The following is a 15,234-nucleotide window of genomic DNA, read 5'->3' on the forward strand; positions in this document are numbered from 1 at the left end:
TAAACCCTATGTTGCTAAGAACACTCCCCATTGTGGAATGTGGTGTTGTGTTGTGTCCAAATTTGATGCGAAATATATATAGAATTGTTAATACAATTTTATGAAATGGCAAAATGGCATACCAAAAAATTAAAAACGGTTTGTGCGTAACCTTTTTTAAATATTTCAATGGAATATACCTCATTTTAGTCATTAATATGCAAAAGTTCATCCATTTGTGCTACAGGAAAGAATTTTAGAGGAAACAAATGAAAAAGTCACCACCCTAGACTGTCTAGCGATTTCAACACAGACCAAAGCCAAACATTTGTGGCATTACGAAACTATTGTCCCTTTTGGGAGCATACCAGACCATCATTAGGAGAAGCCACTTTATGCTCTTTCAGTTACATATTTTCAACTAAAATCTCTCCTGATTGTACTTACACAAATCACTGTTAAACTCACTTCCTTTTTTTAACCTTCACCTTGCATGGGTGGGTCTCTCCACACAGTATGTTTCCCAATAGTTAATTCAATTCTACAGTCCTCATTAAACGTTTATTCTAGACTCGCACTAATCCAGTTACAGGTAGGTAGCCGTGTTGGTCTGACGCAGTCAAAACAAAATAAAAAAATCCTTCCAGTAGCACCTTAGAGACCAACTAAGTTTGAAATAGGTATGAGCTTTCGTGTGCATGCACACTTCTTCAGATACTTCTTCAGTCTCTAAGGTGCTATTGGAAGGATTTTTTAAAATTTTGTTCTCACTAATCCAGACCATCTGCTTGTAGGGATCAGTTTAATGGCTATGTAAAAAGACATGTTTTTTTAAAAAAGGTTATCAGTGTAAACAAATCAATTAATACTGTAGGCAGATGATCCGGCACTGGTGGCCTTTATTCCTTAAGCCGTGGGTTATAAACTTATCCCAGACTGCATTTAGTGACTTCAGATTGATTCTCAGAGCTGGCCCTGATTTTGGTGACTGAAGGTGATCCGGGATCATTTATATTGTAATCCTGTTCACTGTGTTATTTACAGTTCTTGTCTGTTTAAGTCAGTAACAAGCCAGACAGTTAGAAGCTGGTGATGCAGAAAAGATATTGATCACCAAGTAGCTGGCAATTAGACACAGAGTTTAATATTCTTGGTATTGATTAGTTGTGCTTAACCGTAGGCTCTCATAGTAACAAAACTGCAATAGCAGTGCTGGTGGTGAGCTAGAGAGAAGCTACATTAATGCCCCCCACCAAAACAACACCAACAACAAAAAAACAACCTAATGGAGTTGCTTTGGAACTCTGAAGCTGTTTGAAATACTTATAAAACTTTTTAGCTAACTTGAATCATTTAATACTCCATGTATTCCTCAACCATTTGGAATAAGTTGTTCTCTGGTGTTATATATCTCCCCACCCTTTCATTTTTTAAGAACACCCCCCCCCCCAATTCCATACATTCCTGTATGCACAAAACAAACCCACTACAAAGTACTGCACAGGTCAGTTGGACCTCAAAAACAGATTCTTTCCTTAGGGTTAAATTCTGTCCCAAGCTGGCTTTATCTTTACATAGACGTTTTAAACAATTTCATAATGCAAATTTTCAATAGTTGTTTCTAATTTATCATAGATATTTCAAGGTGGTGGGAATTTCTCGAGGTATCTTTTTGTAGGAGTAAATTAGACATTAGCTATTTGGATACATGGGACCCCTTCTGTTATTTCAGTAACTCACCTGGTTCAGTAACTCACCTGGCATTTTGGTGGTTTTCTGATTTGTTTTCTCCTTGTTTTCTCTGTGAGCCTCGTCTTTCACCTATGCATCTCTCTTATTTTCTTTACAGGGCTTTCTTTACAGAGGTATTTAAGTTAATGTTGTGAGGCCTAATGTACCCCAATAGCTTTTGGGGTTTTTTTGTTACTTTTTGTGGGATGTGATACCAATTAAATCAAATTTGGCGTTAAACAGGATGGTGGGGTAGAGGTGGTGATGGATTTCAAGACCCCACTTGCAGAATCTGCAGTCAGCGCTTCCATGCAAACAGGCATAATTGAAACATATGGACTAGTTACTTCTTTTCGTTTCTAATGACAACTGATTTCTTTACTCTGAGGATGGTAAATTGTGGTGATGAGAGCAATATATGATGTCCTGGGGAGTGGGGTAGTTCCATGAATCTCAGCTGGGAAGGGGAATGCAGTAGGGCTGGTAGTGAGAATATTGAACAGAAGCCATTGGATTTCAAAGCCATGTACCGGTAGCTAATGAACACTTTTGATCATGAAATAAAGATAGGCTGTTTCTGTTTGTGAAACGGATGAATCTGTTTATGTATAGACAAAAGAAAAAAGAAAAAGAAACCCAGAATTTTGAAAATAATGCAGCACTGTTTCCAACTATTGTAGTAACTGTTCTAGCAGATACTGGAAAATATATCTAGAAGTGTAAATATTCAGCATGGGAACTTACGTTCAGAATTAAGTTGCATTCTTACCCATTAAGCAATGGATGACATCTGGCAAGTGAGCCACGTGTGGTGCCTGAAGCTATTATGTGACCCAGGGGCTCTTATTAAAATCTGAAGAATCTCATTTTCAATTAAAATCATAAAGTAAGTTTCTAGGCCTCAGAGGTACAAAGATGTACATTTAAGATGTAGTGCCAAAATGCTAAACAGCTGGCATCAAAGAAGCAAATAAAAGATACCTGTTTATTGATTTTCAATTCTCATGGTTCCTTCATCCATATATTAACATTTTCTAAAAGCCAAGTAGGACCTTACATATTTTAAAGTAACAGTTTAAGACTTCATGAATAGCAGAGAAAGTAGTGCAGGAATATTTCTTAAAATAGAATGCCAAAACCAACTCAGGGCAGCTTCTATGATCTTTTGGTGAGATTTGGCCCATCTCAGGGGAGAAAAATTGTCCGTAGGTAAACTGTATACTGTATGCTGCATATGCACAAATATTGAGTTTCCATAAGCAAAAAGAATATTTTTAGTGAAAGAAGACATGAATGAGTTGTCTAAAGTGTGTGTGTGTGTGTGTGTGTTGAGTGCACCACAGGAGCTACTGTAAATACATGCTTGTCAATAAATGGCTTGTGACCATTTGTCCTCCTTGGACTGGGTGTGCTTAGGACTCCTCTTTCAACTCAAGTAACTTAGAACATGCTATGTGAAGCATACTGGTGAAGAGGAACACATCTGAGGTACAGAGCCTTTTGGCTTAACTATGCTAATCAGAGGTTGTTATTCAATGTGTCTTTTCTTTCTTTCTTTTCTGGCAGGTCCTTGGCTGGATCCGGAATGGAGAATCAATGCTCAATGCCAGCCTTGTCAATGCAAGTTCACTGTCAGAAGCTGAGCAGCTCCAGAGAGAGCACGAGCAGTTCCAGCTGGCCATAGAGGTAACCATAATAGGCATGTTCGGATTTCCCTTTCCGCAAAGATGAGGCCACCTCCTTGGGCAGAAATTTAATGGTGATAAAAGTGCAAGGGAACAAGAACGAGATGCTATTTAACAGTGGGAGGAGACTACAATTGTAACAGATACTATGAATAGCTAAGCTTTCCTGTTACTTGACAAAAAATCACAATACATAAAGAAGCTGCTCATTTCCCATACCACCTTTGTAATTCCTTGCAAATGGTTCAGCCAAAATATAAACTTAACCCCCCCCCAAAAAGGCAAATACTCATGGAAGTGAACTTAAAGATTGGAGCATTGGGTTTCTTTTAAGCCTTTACAAAACTTGAATAGCACCTCTATCTCCCTCTGCATTGGGTGTTTTTAGGTTTTGATAGGCAATACTGCTGATAGAAACCTCTTATAGGCTTGTTTTGTTGGTAGGAGAGGAATTGGTTTAAAGGCGCATTTTAAACAGGCCTGTCAAAGCATCAATCTGATTTGTTGCAACAGAACAAAAGTTCAGAGGTTAAATAGGCACTGACTGGAATGAATATGTGAGGCCAAAGAAGTATGCAGTGAGCATAAATTGTGTCATTATTTAGTTCAGCAACACTGAAGGTCCACAGGTTCCTTGCCCTTGGCTTGAAGACTGGGACAGATAGTCAAAGGCAGGAGAGCAGTATGTACCCTGCTCTATTAGTCACTTGGAAACAATTGCCATTTATTTATTATGTTTATATCCTGCCTTTTAAGGAATTCAAGGCAGCATACATAGTTCTCCATGCTCCTCCATTTATCCTCATAGTAACCCTGTAATGTAGGCAAGGCCAAGAGATTTCTCTGCGTTAGGTAACCCCTGTTACTTAGAAGTTTGGAGTCGTCCACTCCAGCATTTGCTCATGGATGTAGTCAGAGGTACTAGAAGTGAGTGTTCACTTTAGTGGTTGTAATAACATGGCACCATGATGGGGTGGTGGTGGGGTGGTTCTTTTTTTAATTCCCATCTGCAAAATGCAATATCAAGTTAAAGCCTTCATTGGCTGGAATAGTCATCCAGGATGGGGTTTGTAAAGTCTGTTTTCTCTCACATTAGTAACAGTCACATATGCACATGAATAGCTCAACAGGGGTGGGTCCAAAGCGACTTTTCATATGTGAAAATACCGTAAATTAAAAACAAACAAACCAAGAAATTGTATTCCCCCCTCTTCTGATTAATTTGAAATAAATTATCATTGTCTTGGTATATGGCCATTGTTGATGTCCTTGGAACTTCCCATAGCAGGAATAAATAAGTCACTTTTCTGTAGAGGTATTGATCATCTCTTAATGAGCATCTGACAAGGCTTTATATTAACCTGCCATATTGGCAGACCCCGAAGGGGAGTGAAGCCTTTTAACATCCAGTGGAGGAGGTTACCATTCAGCTGCATCTTGGCAGCCTTAACCAGGCACCTCTGTGGAGCAGAATACACATTTCCTGTTAGCACAGCTTTCCACACTTCAGAGATGCTTGTACTTGTTATTAACTAAGAGGCTCACAGTGAGACATGGGTTCTCATGCTGCCAATGGGAGAAAATAATTTTGTTCAGAGATGGGAATAGCAGATTAAATATTGATGGTGTTTAAAATCTCAGCATGTAACTAGTATCCAGAAAAGCATACAGTGAGACAGGGAAGGTCTCACTGTTGGTGGGGTTTCCTTTGCAAATTCTTTGACATCTTTTTTAAAAAACAAGCATTCTCATTATCATCTGAGCAGCCACCCCCAAATATTGGTATATGGGCATTTTCAGAATGTGTATGTATGTATGTGTGTGTGTGGGGGGGTGTCACTGCTTTTTATGCACTATGCAATTCAACAGGATGTTAGAAGAAACTCTTGAACTAATTTTCAAGTTTAGGGGTTTAAAAGGCTTGATTTATTTCAGTGAACAAAACCTGTATTGTGGCCATACTTCCTAAATTATCTTTCTTAAAATGGTCCTAATAGTGTTGTACGTTCCAGGGTTGTGAGAAAGGAAAATAACAAAGTTGTTAAAGCAGTTATTGCATTAGAAGTGTAGTGGAAATTATTAATAATGCCAGTGTTACCTTCGTTTAAAAGCTGCCTTGAATATTTCATAGAAGAATGGGGTATAAATATTGATAATAAATCAGGAATAAAAATAAATATGCCCATATGAATCTGCAAAATGCTTACTGAAGAGAATCTGTCGGTTGTGGAAAACACTAAAAATGTTTCATTCTCTCGCATTTTCATTCTCACGTTTCACTTCACCTCTTTTTACCATACGTCTGGCACATCTGTACAAATCTCTCTTTCCTCCCCTCATACACAGTCCCTCTTTCATGCCACTTCCTTGCAGAAGACGCACCAGAGTGCCCTCCAGGTGCAGCAGAAGGCGGAGGTATTGCTGCAGGCTGGGCACTACGATGCTGATGCCATAAGGGAATGCGCAGAAAAGGTGGCACTGCACTGGCAGCAACTAATGTTGAAGATGGAAGACAGGCTGAAGCTGGTTAATGCATCTGTCGCTTTTTATAAAACCTCAGAGCAGGTGAGCCGAATGATATGCAGTGATACTTGTATGTAACTATTTTTTTAAAAATCCCATAGTATTCATTGTAACATTTTATTAGGGCAGCTGTGACTTCAGTTCTATGAGGTAGCCAGATCTTTATATTGCCCACATATTCATTGATGCTGTCTGAATCTTACATAGTCCTAGATTGTGATTCATTAACTACAAATCCCAAGATTGGGATCCCCTCCAAACATCTTGTAGGGCTTTGTAGCATTTTTAGGGTGAACCCTGTGTTTTGTAGGCCCCCACCAAACTGAGTACATCAATCCAGGGTTAAAGAAACTGAACATAAAGAAACTGAACCCAGAAACTGAACATTTATTCCACACCTCCTAGATTGTTCTTTCATGATCCTACGCTGGATGTCATCTCTAAGTTACAGCAGTAGGGGCACACTGAAGCCTATTACTGTACTGAGCAGAAAGAGACCAGACATGCAACCACTTCAGGATTTTGCAGTGTTGGTTAATAGGTGAATTGTGAGTTTATAAGGCTATGGCAGAATGGTTGTCTGGGTGCACCACAAATAAAATGTCTCCCACAGCTTCACCATCCATTTCTTATGCTGCGAAACTGATACATCATTTCAGTCATTGTGGAGGTGTGTGTGCAAAAAGGGGGCAAACTATGTGGTAAACTCACCACACTAGCTTTCTGAGGAGTCCTGAAGTTGGATGCCTCTTTTCTCTCCAGCAAGCTCCACACTTTGGCTTGTCCTGTGCTTAAAAAACATGGGTCCAAGTGGTTTTGCCTTTGCCCCATATCTTTCCCCTGGAAAAACTGCTCTTTAGTGCTGAATTGGAACACATGGCAATCTGTGGAAAACCCAGTGGTCATTTGTTCCAATTCAGCACTAACCATGGGGTTTCCTTGAGGAAAGCGGCAGGGCAAACAGAGGTGTGGATGAACCCTCATCGGCTTCCTGTTGGTGATTTATGATGGCATGATCTTTTTGTGAAGCCAGTAAGAGTGAGGATGGTGCTTCTTGCCTTCTCTCTAAAGCCTGTTGGGAAAAATGGTACCTGAGAATGCCATTGCTACCACTACGAGGGCCGTGACACAAGTTCACAATATTCCTTTTCCAGACACCCCCCACCCCCCTAAGTTTTGAGGCAAAACTAATTTTAAGCTTTTCGCTCAGCCTTCTCCACAATGGATGCATATTGTTGCTCAATGTATTGTATGAAAGTGCATTGACAGTGGGTGTGATCAACATCAATTCAGACTGTATTACTGATACATGAATTTTCTGTATGAATAACTGAACTACCTGCAACCCAGGATTTTCCTGCATGGTTTGAGCAAATAACCTAAACAATTAAAATACATCTCAAGCCATATCCAAGGCATCAGTCCTAAATTCAATGCCCTTGACTCACAAATAAGAGAACTAGCGAGCTCAGCACCACAGCTGACAAATGCTGACTTGTTGCCCCACTGTCAGCTGGGCAGACAAAGAGACCATTTCATGAGACCAGGTGAGTCTCAAACCTACAAATCAATATATTGTTTTTCTTCTGTAGTTCTAGCACAACTTGGAATCCTAAAGTTCTGCATCATTCAAAATCCACATTAGGAAATAGGCTCCATCAGCTATAGGGCCTGCAAATTAGGTTGAAATTTTCTCTTTTAAAGGGCAATTAATATTTCCCAAACTAATATGTTTTGAGTTAGGAAGCCCATATAACATTTGTCTGTGAGTTTCTCCTTTTCTTGTATTTTGTTAGCTTTCTAGGTTAATGGACTTGTAGTAGTTTTTCTATGTTTCTGGATGTAGCTTTTATAGCTGAAGTACTGTGCCCTTATGCCTCAGGTTTGCAGTGTGCTAGAGAGTTTGGAACAGGAATATCGAAGAGATGAAGACTGGTGTGGAGGTCGGGATAAGCTTGGACCAGCATCTGAAATAGATCATGTCATCCCCTTAATCAGCAAACATCTGGAACAAAAAGAAGCCTTTCTCAAGGTCTGTTCTAGCCTTCCTCTTTTCTGTAGTTGTTTTTATTTTTTTGTAACTGTGAAAATAGCTGTGGTGGAAACCTGTCAGCAGAGCATGCAGATGATGTTCTGTGCGTTGTCATTTCCATATAGAACATACCTGAATATAATTTTATAGGAATCATAAGAACAACACAGTTTTTGCATGCAATCATAGTGTAGCTTTTCTCTAATTGTTTTATGACTGGACAATTTGCACAATCTTTCTCCAGAATAGAGATTTCCCAATTCTCTCCCCCCCCCCCAATATTCCTCATTTTGACAGTCAGTTCCAACACCACAAAAATGGATATTCTGCCCATACAAGTGACTGCTTCCACAAGCAGTGTTATGTGGGACCAACCAACTTGCACCTTCCCTTTCATGGTCTGAAAGAATTACAACTTGTGATTTTTTTTTCAATTCATGGAAGGGAACAGAAGAGCTCATATTAATCTGCTGTGCTAATGTTACATCCTTTACATGAATAGCCTGCTCATGTGGACAGTGCCTTGTGCATTGGCTTCCCGTGCCTCATTTGAGCCGACTCTTGAGTGTTGCAAAAGGCCAGGTACAATTAACAGATAGTGCAATGGACAGACAAGGGTTCATAATGTTTCATTGCTCTTTGGCATTAAAAGGAGTAGAGGCCTACTAACCAAGCATGAGAGAATGTGGCTTTGAACAGATATCTGTAGTTGGTTTTGTTTCTGGGTAGATGTGTGTTTGGTTGCATAATTTCTGAAGAACATGTGTGAGATTTGGGGTGATTAAACTGCCAGTGAGGGCAGGAACAACTGTTTTCTTCTGCTCTTGGTCTTCTAAGCCAGCGTTTCTCAACCGCTGTTCCGCGGCACACTACTGTGCCGCGAGACGCTGGCTGGTGTGCCGCGACGTAAGCGGAGTTAGGAGCGTGGCTTTAGTAAGAGCAGTGAATTGACTCTTTTCTTTTAATATGTCTACACTTCGTGACATTTGCGCCTAAGTCCCATTGGACTCAACAGGACTGGCGTCCAAATAAACACCCATGGAGTCACGCTGTCAGGGGACGGGAAGGCAGCAGCAGCCTTTGGAAGCTAAGCGCAGCTTCCTCTTTCCCCCGGAGCTAAGCGCGGGAGAAGAGGCGGGACTCGGGCACAGCCGCCGCTCAAGCAACGGCGGCGGGCGAGCAAACGAGGGAGCGGGCTGAGCGGTTTGTTTCCCGGGCAACGGCAAACCCTCACCAGCTGGAAGCCTCGGCTCAAGGCTCGCGAGAGCGCAAACCTGGCCGACAAGAGAAAGCTCCACTTCCGCCACCCCCGCACGCCGTTGAGGGAAAGGGAGCCAGAGAAAGGACTACAGTTCCCAGGGGCTCCTTTCGGGCAACTGTTCTCACCGCTTGCTCTCGCGAGATGGCCCGGCGCCGCTCCGTTTCCCAACCCCACCTCTCGCAAGTTCGCGCTCACTTGCGGCGCGGTGGTTGAATGTGGGGCGGTGGCGGCGATGGCAGCGCGCTCCGCTGCCTCGTTGTCTCCTCCGACGGAGCTGTCCTTGTCGCCGTTCGTCCGGAAGCTCCGTAAGTGGTGGATCCTCCGAAGCCCCTCTCCCTTTCAGGCTAGCGGAGACGAGCGCGCTGGAGCCACAGCCGCTGCTTCTAGGGGCGCCGGAATGAGCGGCAGAGGGGAACTTTCTTCCAGAGCGCAGCTGCTGTTTTCCGCGCTAAATGCGCGCAGGGCTTCAGTCCGAGTCTGCCTTCCTGCGCGCGCTCCTTAGACGAGAGTGAATCTATATGCACACACAGACACAGAATTCACTCTCCAAGGAGCGAATATTAGAATTGTAGAGTTGGAAGGAATCCCGAGGGTCCTTGCAATGCAGGAATCTCAACTAAAGCATCCCTGGCAGGTGGTCATCCATACTGCTTGAAAACCTCCAAGGAAGGAGAGTCCACAACCTCTTGTGGGAATCTGTTCTGCTTTCTTTCCGGCGGGTCAGCGCTGTCAATGCAAATCACCCTTCTCGTCGCCGCACGTCGCGGCAAAATTTAGACAAACTAAACTAAAATTTAGACAAACTTAAGCTGGCTGGATGAGCTCAACCTGAAACTTGCTGAGCAAAGGATTGTGCTGGCAGAGAAATCAGCGGCTTGTGAAGCCTTATTACAGGAGATTGCAACCAACACAGCAATTGGCAAGTGTTTCTTACAGTCATAATTATATAGTCAATATAGGGCGGCACAGAGTTAAATTTTTTAACTTTTTTAATGGTGGTGTGCCTCGTGATTTTTTTCATGGGACAAGTGTGCCTTGGCCCAAAAAAGGTTGAGAAACACTGTTCTAAGCAGTGCTTACATTGAAAGGGTAAAGAACTCAAGCTGCATCTTTTGTTCTTGCCCTTATTGTTTCCCTTTCTCCCAGATCTCATTTCTCTAGCTCAGAGTAGCTGCAGTAGGAGGAAAAGTTCAAAGCTCAGTAGTCAAGCACATGATGTACATGTTGACAGTAATATGATTCAATTCCTGGAACCGCTAGTTAAAAGGAATTCAGAGCTGGAAAAGATCACTACCTTTTGACTTATGAGAACTGATGCCAGGCAGGGTTGACCAGGGGAACAGACAATGTGGTACCCTTCAGATGTTGCTGAATTAGAACTCACACCATCTCTGATCACTGGCCATGCTGGCTGGGGCTGTTAGGAGTGTCCATTGTCATCTGGAAGACAATGCATTTGCTGTCTGTGGGATACATGGTACTGTGGTATATTAACAATACTGTAGTTCTGACTAGGGTATGGCAAGGATAAGGACAAGTTCTTGACCATTGTATATTCTGTTGCAGGAATGCAATGGCAAGAAGTGACTGGCCTTTCTTCCATGTATCCCTAGATCCTCAACTCAGCAAGCCATAGCTTGTATATAAATGTTAAATAATTCTTAACACCTTTGCTTTTCAAAGTTGCATACAGATAATGTAATGGTATGTTTTCGAAAGACTGCATTCCAGAATAAATCAACTGTCACCTTCTGGAATAAAGATCAAGATATACCATCTCCCACTAGCGGTGTTATGCTTTTGCTCTTCTACTGGAATCAGCCAATTTTTTCCACATAGCATTTTCTCCCATATCATACCCATTCCCAAGATGATGGATGTGTGTGACTGCAGTCTGAGTTTCTCAGTGTTTTCTCATGCACGTCAACATCCTTCAGAGGGCAAATGAGAAAAGAAACTCATGTCACAGTTCAGTGGTTCCTCTGTGTTTTATTCTTCTGATTCACTTGTCAAAAGGGTAACTGTTGTGCTTGGGGGTGGGGGGTGTTGTTTACTGCTCACAGGCCTGCACACTAGCACGAAGGAATGCAGAAGTGTTTCTCAAGTACATTCACCGAAACAACGTCAGCATGCCAGGAGGAGTGGGCCATACGAGGGGACCTGAGCAACAAGTCAAAGGTCAGTGTGTTTGTTTGGGAGATGCATTAATGGAATGGCAGCTTGGCTTTAGAAATATACCACACACCCATGAATGATGCTTGTGCTCACCACTGATGCTTCCTTACACCAGATTAAATTTGCCACATAGTAATTACAGGTGCACCATTTCTGCTGGACAGAATAAGATTAGAATACAAGCAGATGGTATGAAAATGGCAGCGTCTTTTTCATTTCTGTGCTGGCTCAGAAATCTTAGGAATGGATCTAGTGAAGTGTTTAGCACATAAATTTACCAGTGTGCCATCATCTTTCATTAGAGAACAATAGAAATTCCATGAAATCTATAGGCAATACTTCTCATATTAGTATGTTTAGAGTATTTTTAAAAGTAGTAGTCATTAAGATCCTTTCTCTATTACACCCGTCACCTGCTTTTTTCATATCAATCCATACTTTAAGCCTCCACTTCAAAATGTGTCAGGGTGTGGGTACTAAAATCATAGAAGGGTCAAGCTTCTTTAAGCTATTTCATTTTACTACCCATGATCTAAGTGATGCCCTAGTAGTCATTTGAATTTTTTTAAAAAAAGCAAAAGAGGTAAGAGGAGAGCAGTGCTTTGTAGGAAGGTTGCTGTGCATATACAGATTCCTTCTTATTTCCAGACTGCCTACAGGTGTAAAAGAGAAACCATCTCATCTGATTCAGAGCTTAGTTATGGAATTTGAAAGCAATTAATTACTCATGTGGGCAGTTCATTAGTTTAGCTATAAAGAGCTGCAGTAAATAGGACAATCCCTTAACTCCTTCCACTTCAGGAAACAGTGGGCAGAAAGGATCTGTCTCATACTACATTCAAGGACAGAACAGGTTATTATCCTGGGTTCTTTTTTGGCATTTGGAGCTATTGCAGAGTATTAATCAGGCTTTCATACCACCCTTCTTCTTCCAAGACAAGCCAAAATTGAAATTCACAACGTGATCACTTTTCTCAGAGTTCAGTGTCTGCTTCTCTTTCTTAGCTATTTAGCTACAGTGACCAATAGAATGACCTTCTTTTGCTTGCCTCTTTCATATGTTCAAATGAACATGGGCTGCCGTGGTGATGATACATTCTTGGGGGAGTGTGGGGTGATGCATCCCCTGCTTTCTTTTGTAGCTGTAATCCACCAGTTGCTAATCTGTTCCTTGATTCTGTGAGGTGCTGATAAAAATGAACTAAAGTAAATCTGCAGAACTAAGCCATTTTTCATCTCTGATTGGATTACTTTTAGAGCTGTAGAAAAGAACAGATCAGTGACAGTGTAGGGCAGTAATAATTATGTAGTTTGATATTGAGTGCGCCATACAGTTGCTATCACTAAAGGGGTTGAAAATGCTGTAGCCTAACATAAAATCTGTACTTCTTTTTTAAAAAAATTTGGTTAATATTGCTCAAGAACTCAAAAAAAGAGTCTGCACTCGCATACATGAGTATCTTTTTAAAAAACACACACACACATGATTAAGCTGGGTTCTTAAGATACAGTTTTAGGGAGAAGGCTTACTAAAATATATGGAACTGTTTATACATGTTAAGCAATAGACAAACTTTAGGCAGCCTCTCACATTGTCATTTTAAGACATAAGATCTTTCCTAGGAGGAGGCAAGCAAGGAGAGTAGGCTACTTTAGGCAGTGGATATAGGTCTTATTATTATTATTATTATTATTATTATTATTATATTTCTATACCACTGTATAAACATAAAACCAACCAATAACATCATAAAAGTAAAAATACTAGCACATTTGCAAAACTAAGCAGGGTCCAGTATGGTTTCAAATTGAATGGGACTGCATGTTGAGATTTCTGCATTGCAGAAGGTTGGACCAAAGGACCCTAGGGGTCCCTTCCAACTCTTATGATTGTATGATTCAGCGTTAAAACAAAAAACTAATGTCAATAGACCATTGTAGGGGATATACTCTTAGTTGCCTTGATTAAGCTTGGCTGTGATGGACAGAAAAAGCTGGGGCATTTTCTTTCTCTCGCCCCATAGAATTTTATTTAATTGAAGCTTGCACAGAAGAATCTGTTGGTAATCCCCCCCTACCGTATTAATTAGTGGACCAGAATATGAGTTGAACTCCCTTAGCCTCCAAAATGTCCTGGACTGGTCCTTGCTTGTACCTCAAAAGAATCACGTTGGAATGTTTAATTTGTCTAGAGGTCTAGAGACGGCTCAAGGATATGTACCACAAGAACCTCTTGCAGCCCACCTTTCAGAGTTTCAGTTCTAAGAAATCAACAATGTGAGTTGAGCATTCTGAAAAATTCATAGGACTGATTTTAGGGGAGGCTTTGGTGACCTAAAATTGTAATACCATCGAACAAAGAATAAAGATGCCTCTCTGGGATAGAACTGGATGGCAGAATCGTCAAATACCTTTTGTTTTAGTATAGTATGTCGACCCCAGGCCTAAGACATCACTGACTGTGCTCCAAATAAACGTTGTATAAGTGAGCAAGTGAGTGTGGGAAGTACAAGGTATACATTTGTGAGTCTGGCCACTATTAGTGCCAAGGCATGGTGCTTGTTCCTTCTGCTTTTATGAGGATACATTTAATGACTGGGTATCTAAACTGTTGTCAACAGTATGACTTGTAATTGTTCCCCCACTCCCATTGCTTGGGCTTTGAATAGTGTGGTCTGAAGTGCACTGTATCTGTATCTATGTGTTGGGGATATAATATTTTTTCCTGTTGGTTTTTGTCCACACACCCTTAGTGAGCCCCTTGTGTTAAGGACTGCCCACTCTCTGCTATTTTGTTTTTTTAAGTTGACTCTGAAGTGCTTCATACTAGGGAGCTTATATCACTGTGTTGGAGTAGCAAGTTGAATTTGCATTGACTTGCGTCTGCATGCACTCACTGAGCCATTGAGGGTAATGACTATCCTCCTTTTCTCCGCAGCCATTCTGAGTGAGCTGCTGCAGAGAGAGAACAGAGTTCTTCACTTCTGGACCTTGAAGAAACGGCGATTAGATCAGTGCCAGCAGTATGTGGTCTTTGAGCGTAGTGCTAAGCAGGTAGCTTAATAAAACTCTGCTTTCCCCTCTTGTTCTGTTGTTACGGCTGACAGGTAATAATGGACTGTGTAATAGATTAGTTGTGGGAAGGGTTGTATCTCAGGGACTGCAGACTTTGCATTATGAGACCCCATGTTCAATCCTTTGCATCAATCAAGATTGGAAAACTTTTTGTTATGAGATGCCATGTTCAATCCTTTGCATCAGCCAACACTGGTAATGACCCTGGAGAGTTAGTTTCAAACCTGACACTAGTTGAAACTGACAGTGTGAGCTGGATAGGCCATTGGCCTGAATAAGGCTGCCAGACTGCAAACCAGAAATAAACATTTTGCCTTGTACATGCTGAATGCTGTGGGAGAAATTGTTAACTGCTCCCACCTGTTTCTTTCATGGGTCTCCTAGCAGTTGGTCTCAGACCTCATCTGTTGTGGGGCAAAACAGAAGTTCTCCTTGTTTTAGTAGATGGAGAAGAAGGGTGAGCCAATATACCCAGGGGGGAGGCGGATGTGACGAGAAGCCTAACGTTGGCAACCTCTCACACTGCGTCTACATTGCAGTGATCTCTGATCTGAAGTCTTGCAAGACTACTATGGTCAAGATCAAGCAAGGAGTCTCATAGCACCTTAAAGACTAACAAATTTATTACCTCTTCAGCTATTATGAGCTCAAGTCTGCTTTGCCAGATGCAAGGAAAAATATATCGTGTGTAAATAAAATTCAAGGCAGTGGACAATCAGTCCATACTGTGCTACATTTTGCTTGTTTGTTTACCGTGTAAAGTGTTGTTACAC

General features: G+C 41.4%; 1 protein-coding gene across 5 annotated transcripts in view; it reads left to right on the plus strand.

Moving 5' to 3' along the window:
* Positions 1–15,234, plus strand: part of KALRN (kalirin RhoGEF kinase) — a 516,150-nt gene that overhangs the window by 342,258 nt on the left and 158,658 nt on the right. For 4 of the 5 annotated variants that reach the window (XM_035129213.2, XM_035129243.2, XM_035129224.2 and 1 more), the window contains exons 16-20: positions 3,277–3,396; positions 5,742–5,960; positions 7,801–7,950; positions 11,275–11,389; positions 14,325–14,440. In XM_035129213.2, coding sequence (XP_034985104.1) covers positions 3,277–3,396; positions 5,742–5,960; positions 7,801–7,950; positions 11,275–11,389; positions 14,325–14,440 — 720 coding nt within the window. The remainder of the gene's footprint in view (positions 1–3,276; positions 3,397–5,741; positions 5,961–7,800; positions 7,951–11,274; positions 11,390–14,324; positions 14,441–15,234) is intronic. The other variant, XM_035129233.2, reaches the window with a different exon arrangement.

The sequence above is a fragment of the Zootoca vivipara genome, chromosome 1, assembly GCF_963506605.1.
Source record: "Zootoca vivipara chromosome 1, rZooViv1.1, whole genome shotgun sequence".
NCBI classification, from domain to species: Eukaryota; Metazoa; Chordata; class Lepidosauria; order Squamata; family Lacertidae; genus Zootoca; species Zootoca vivipara.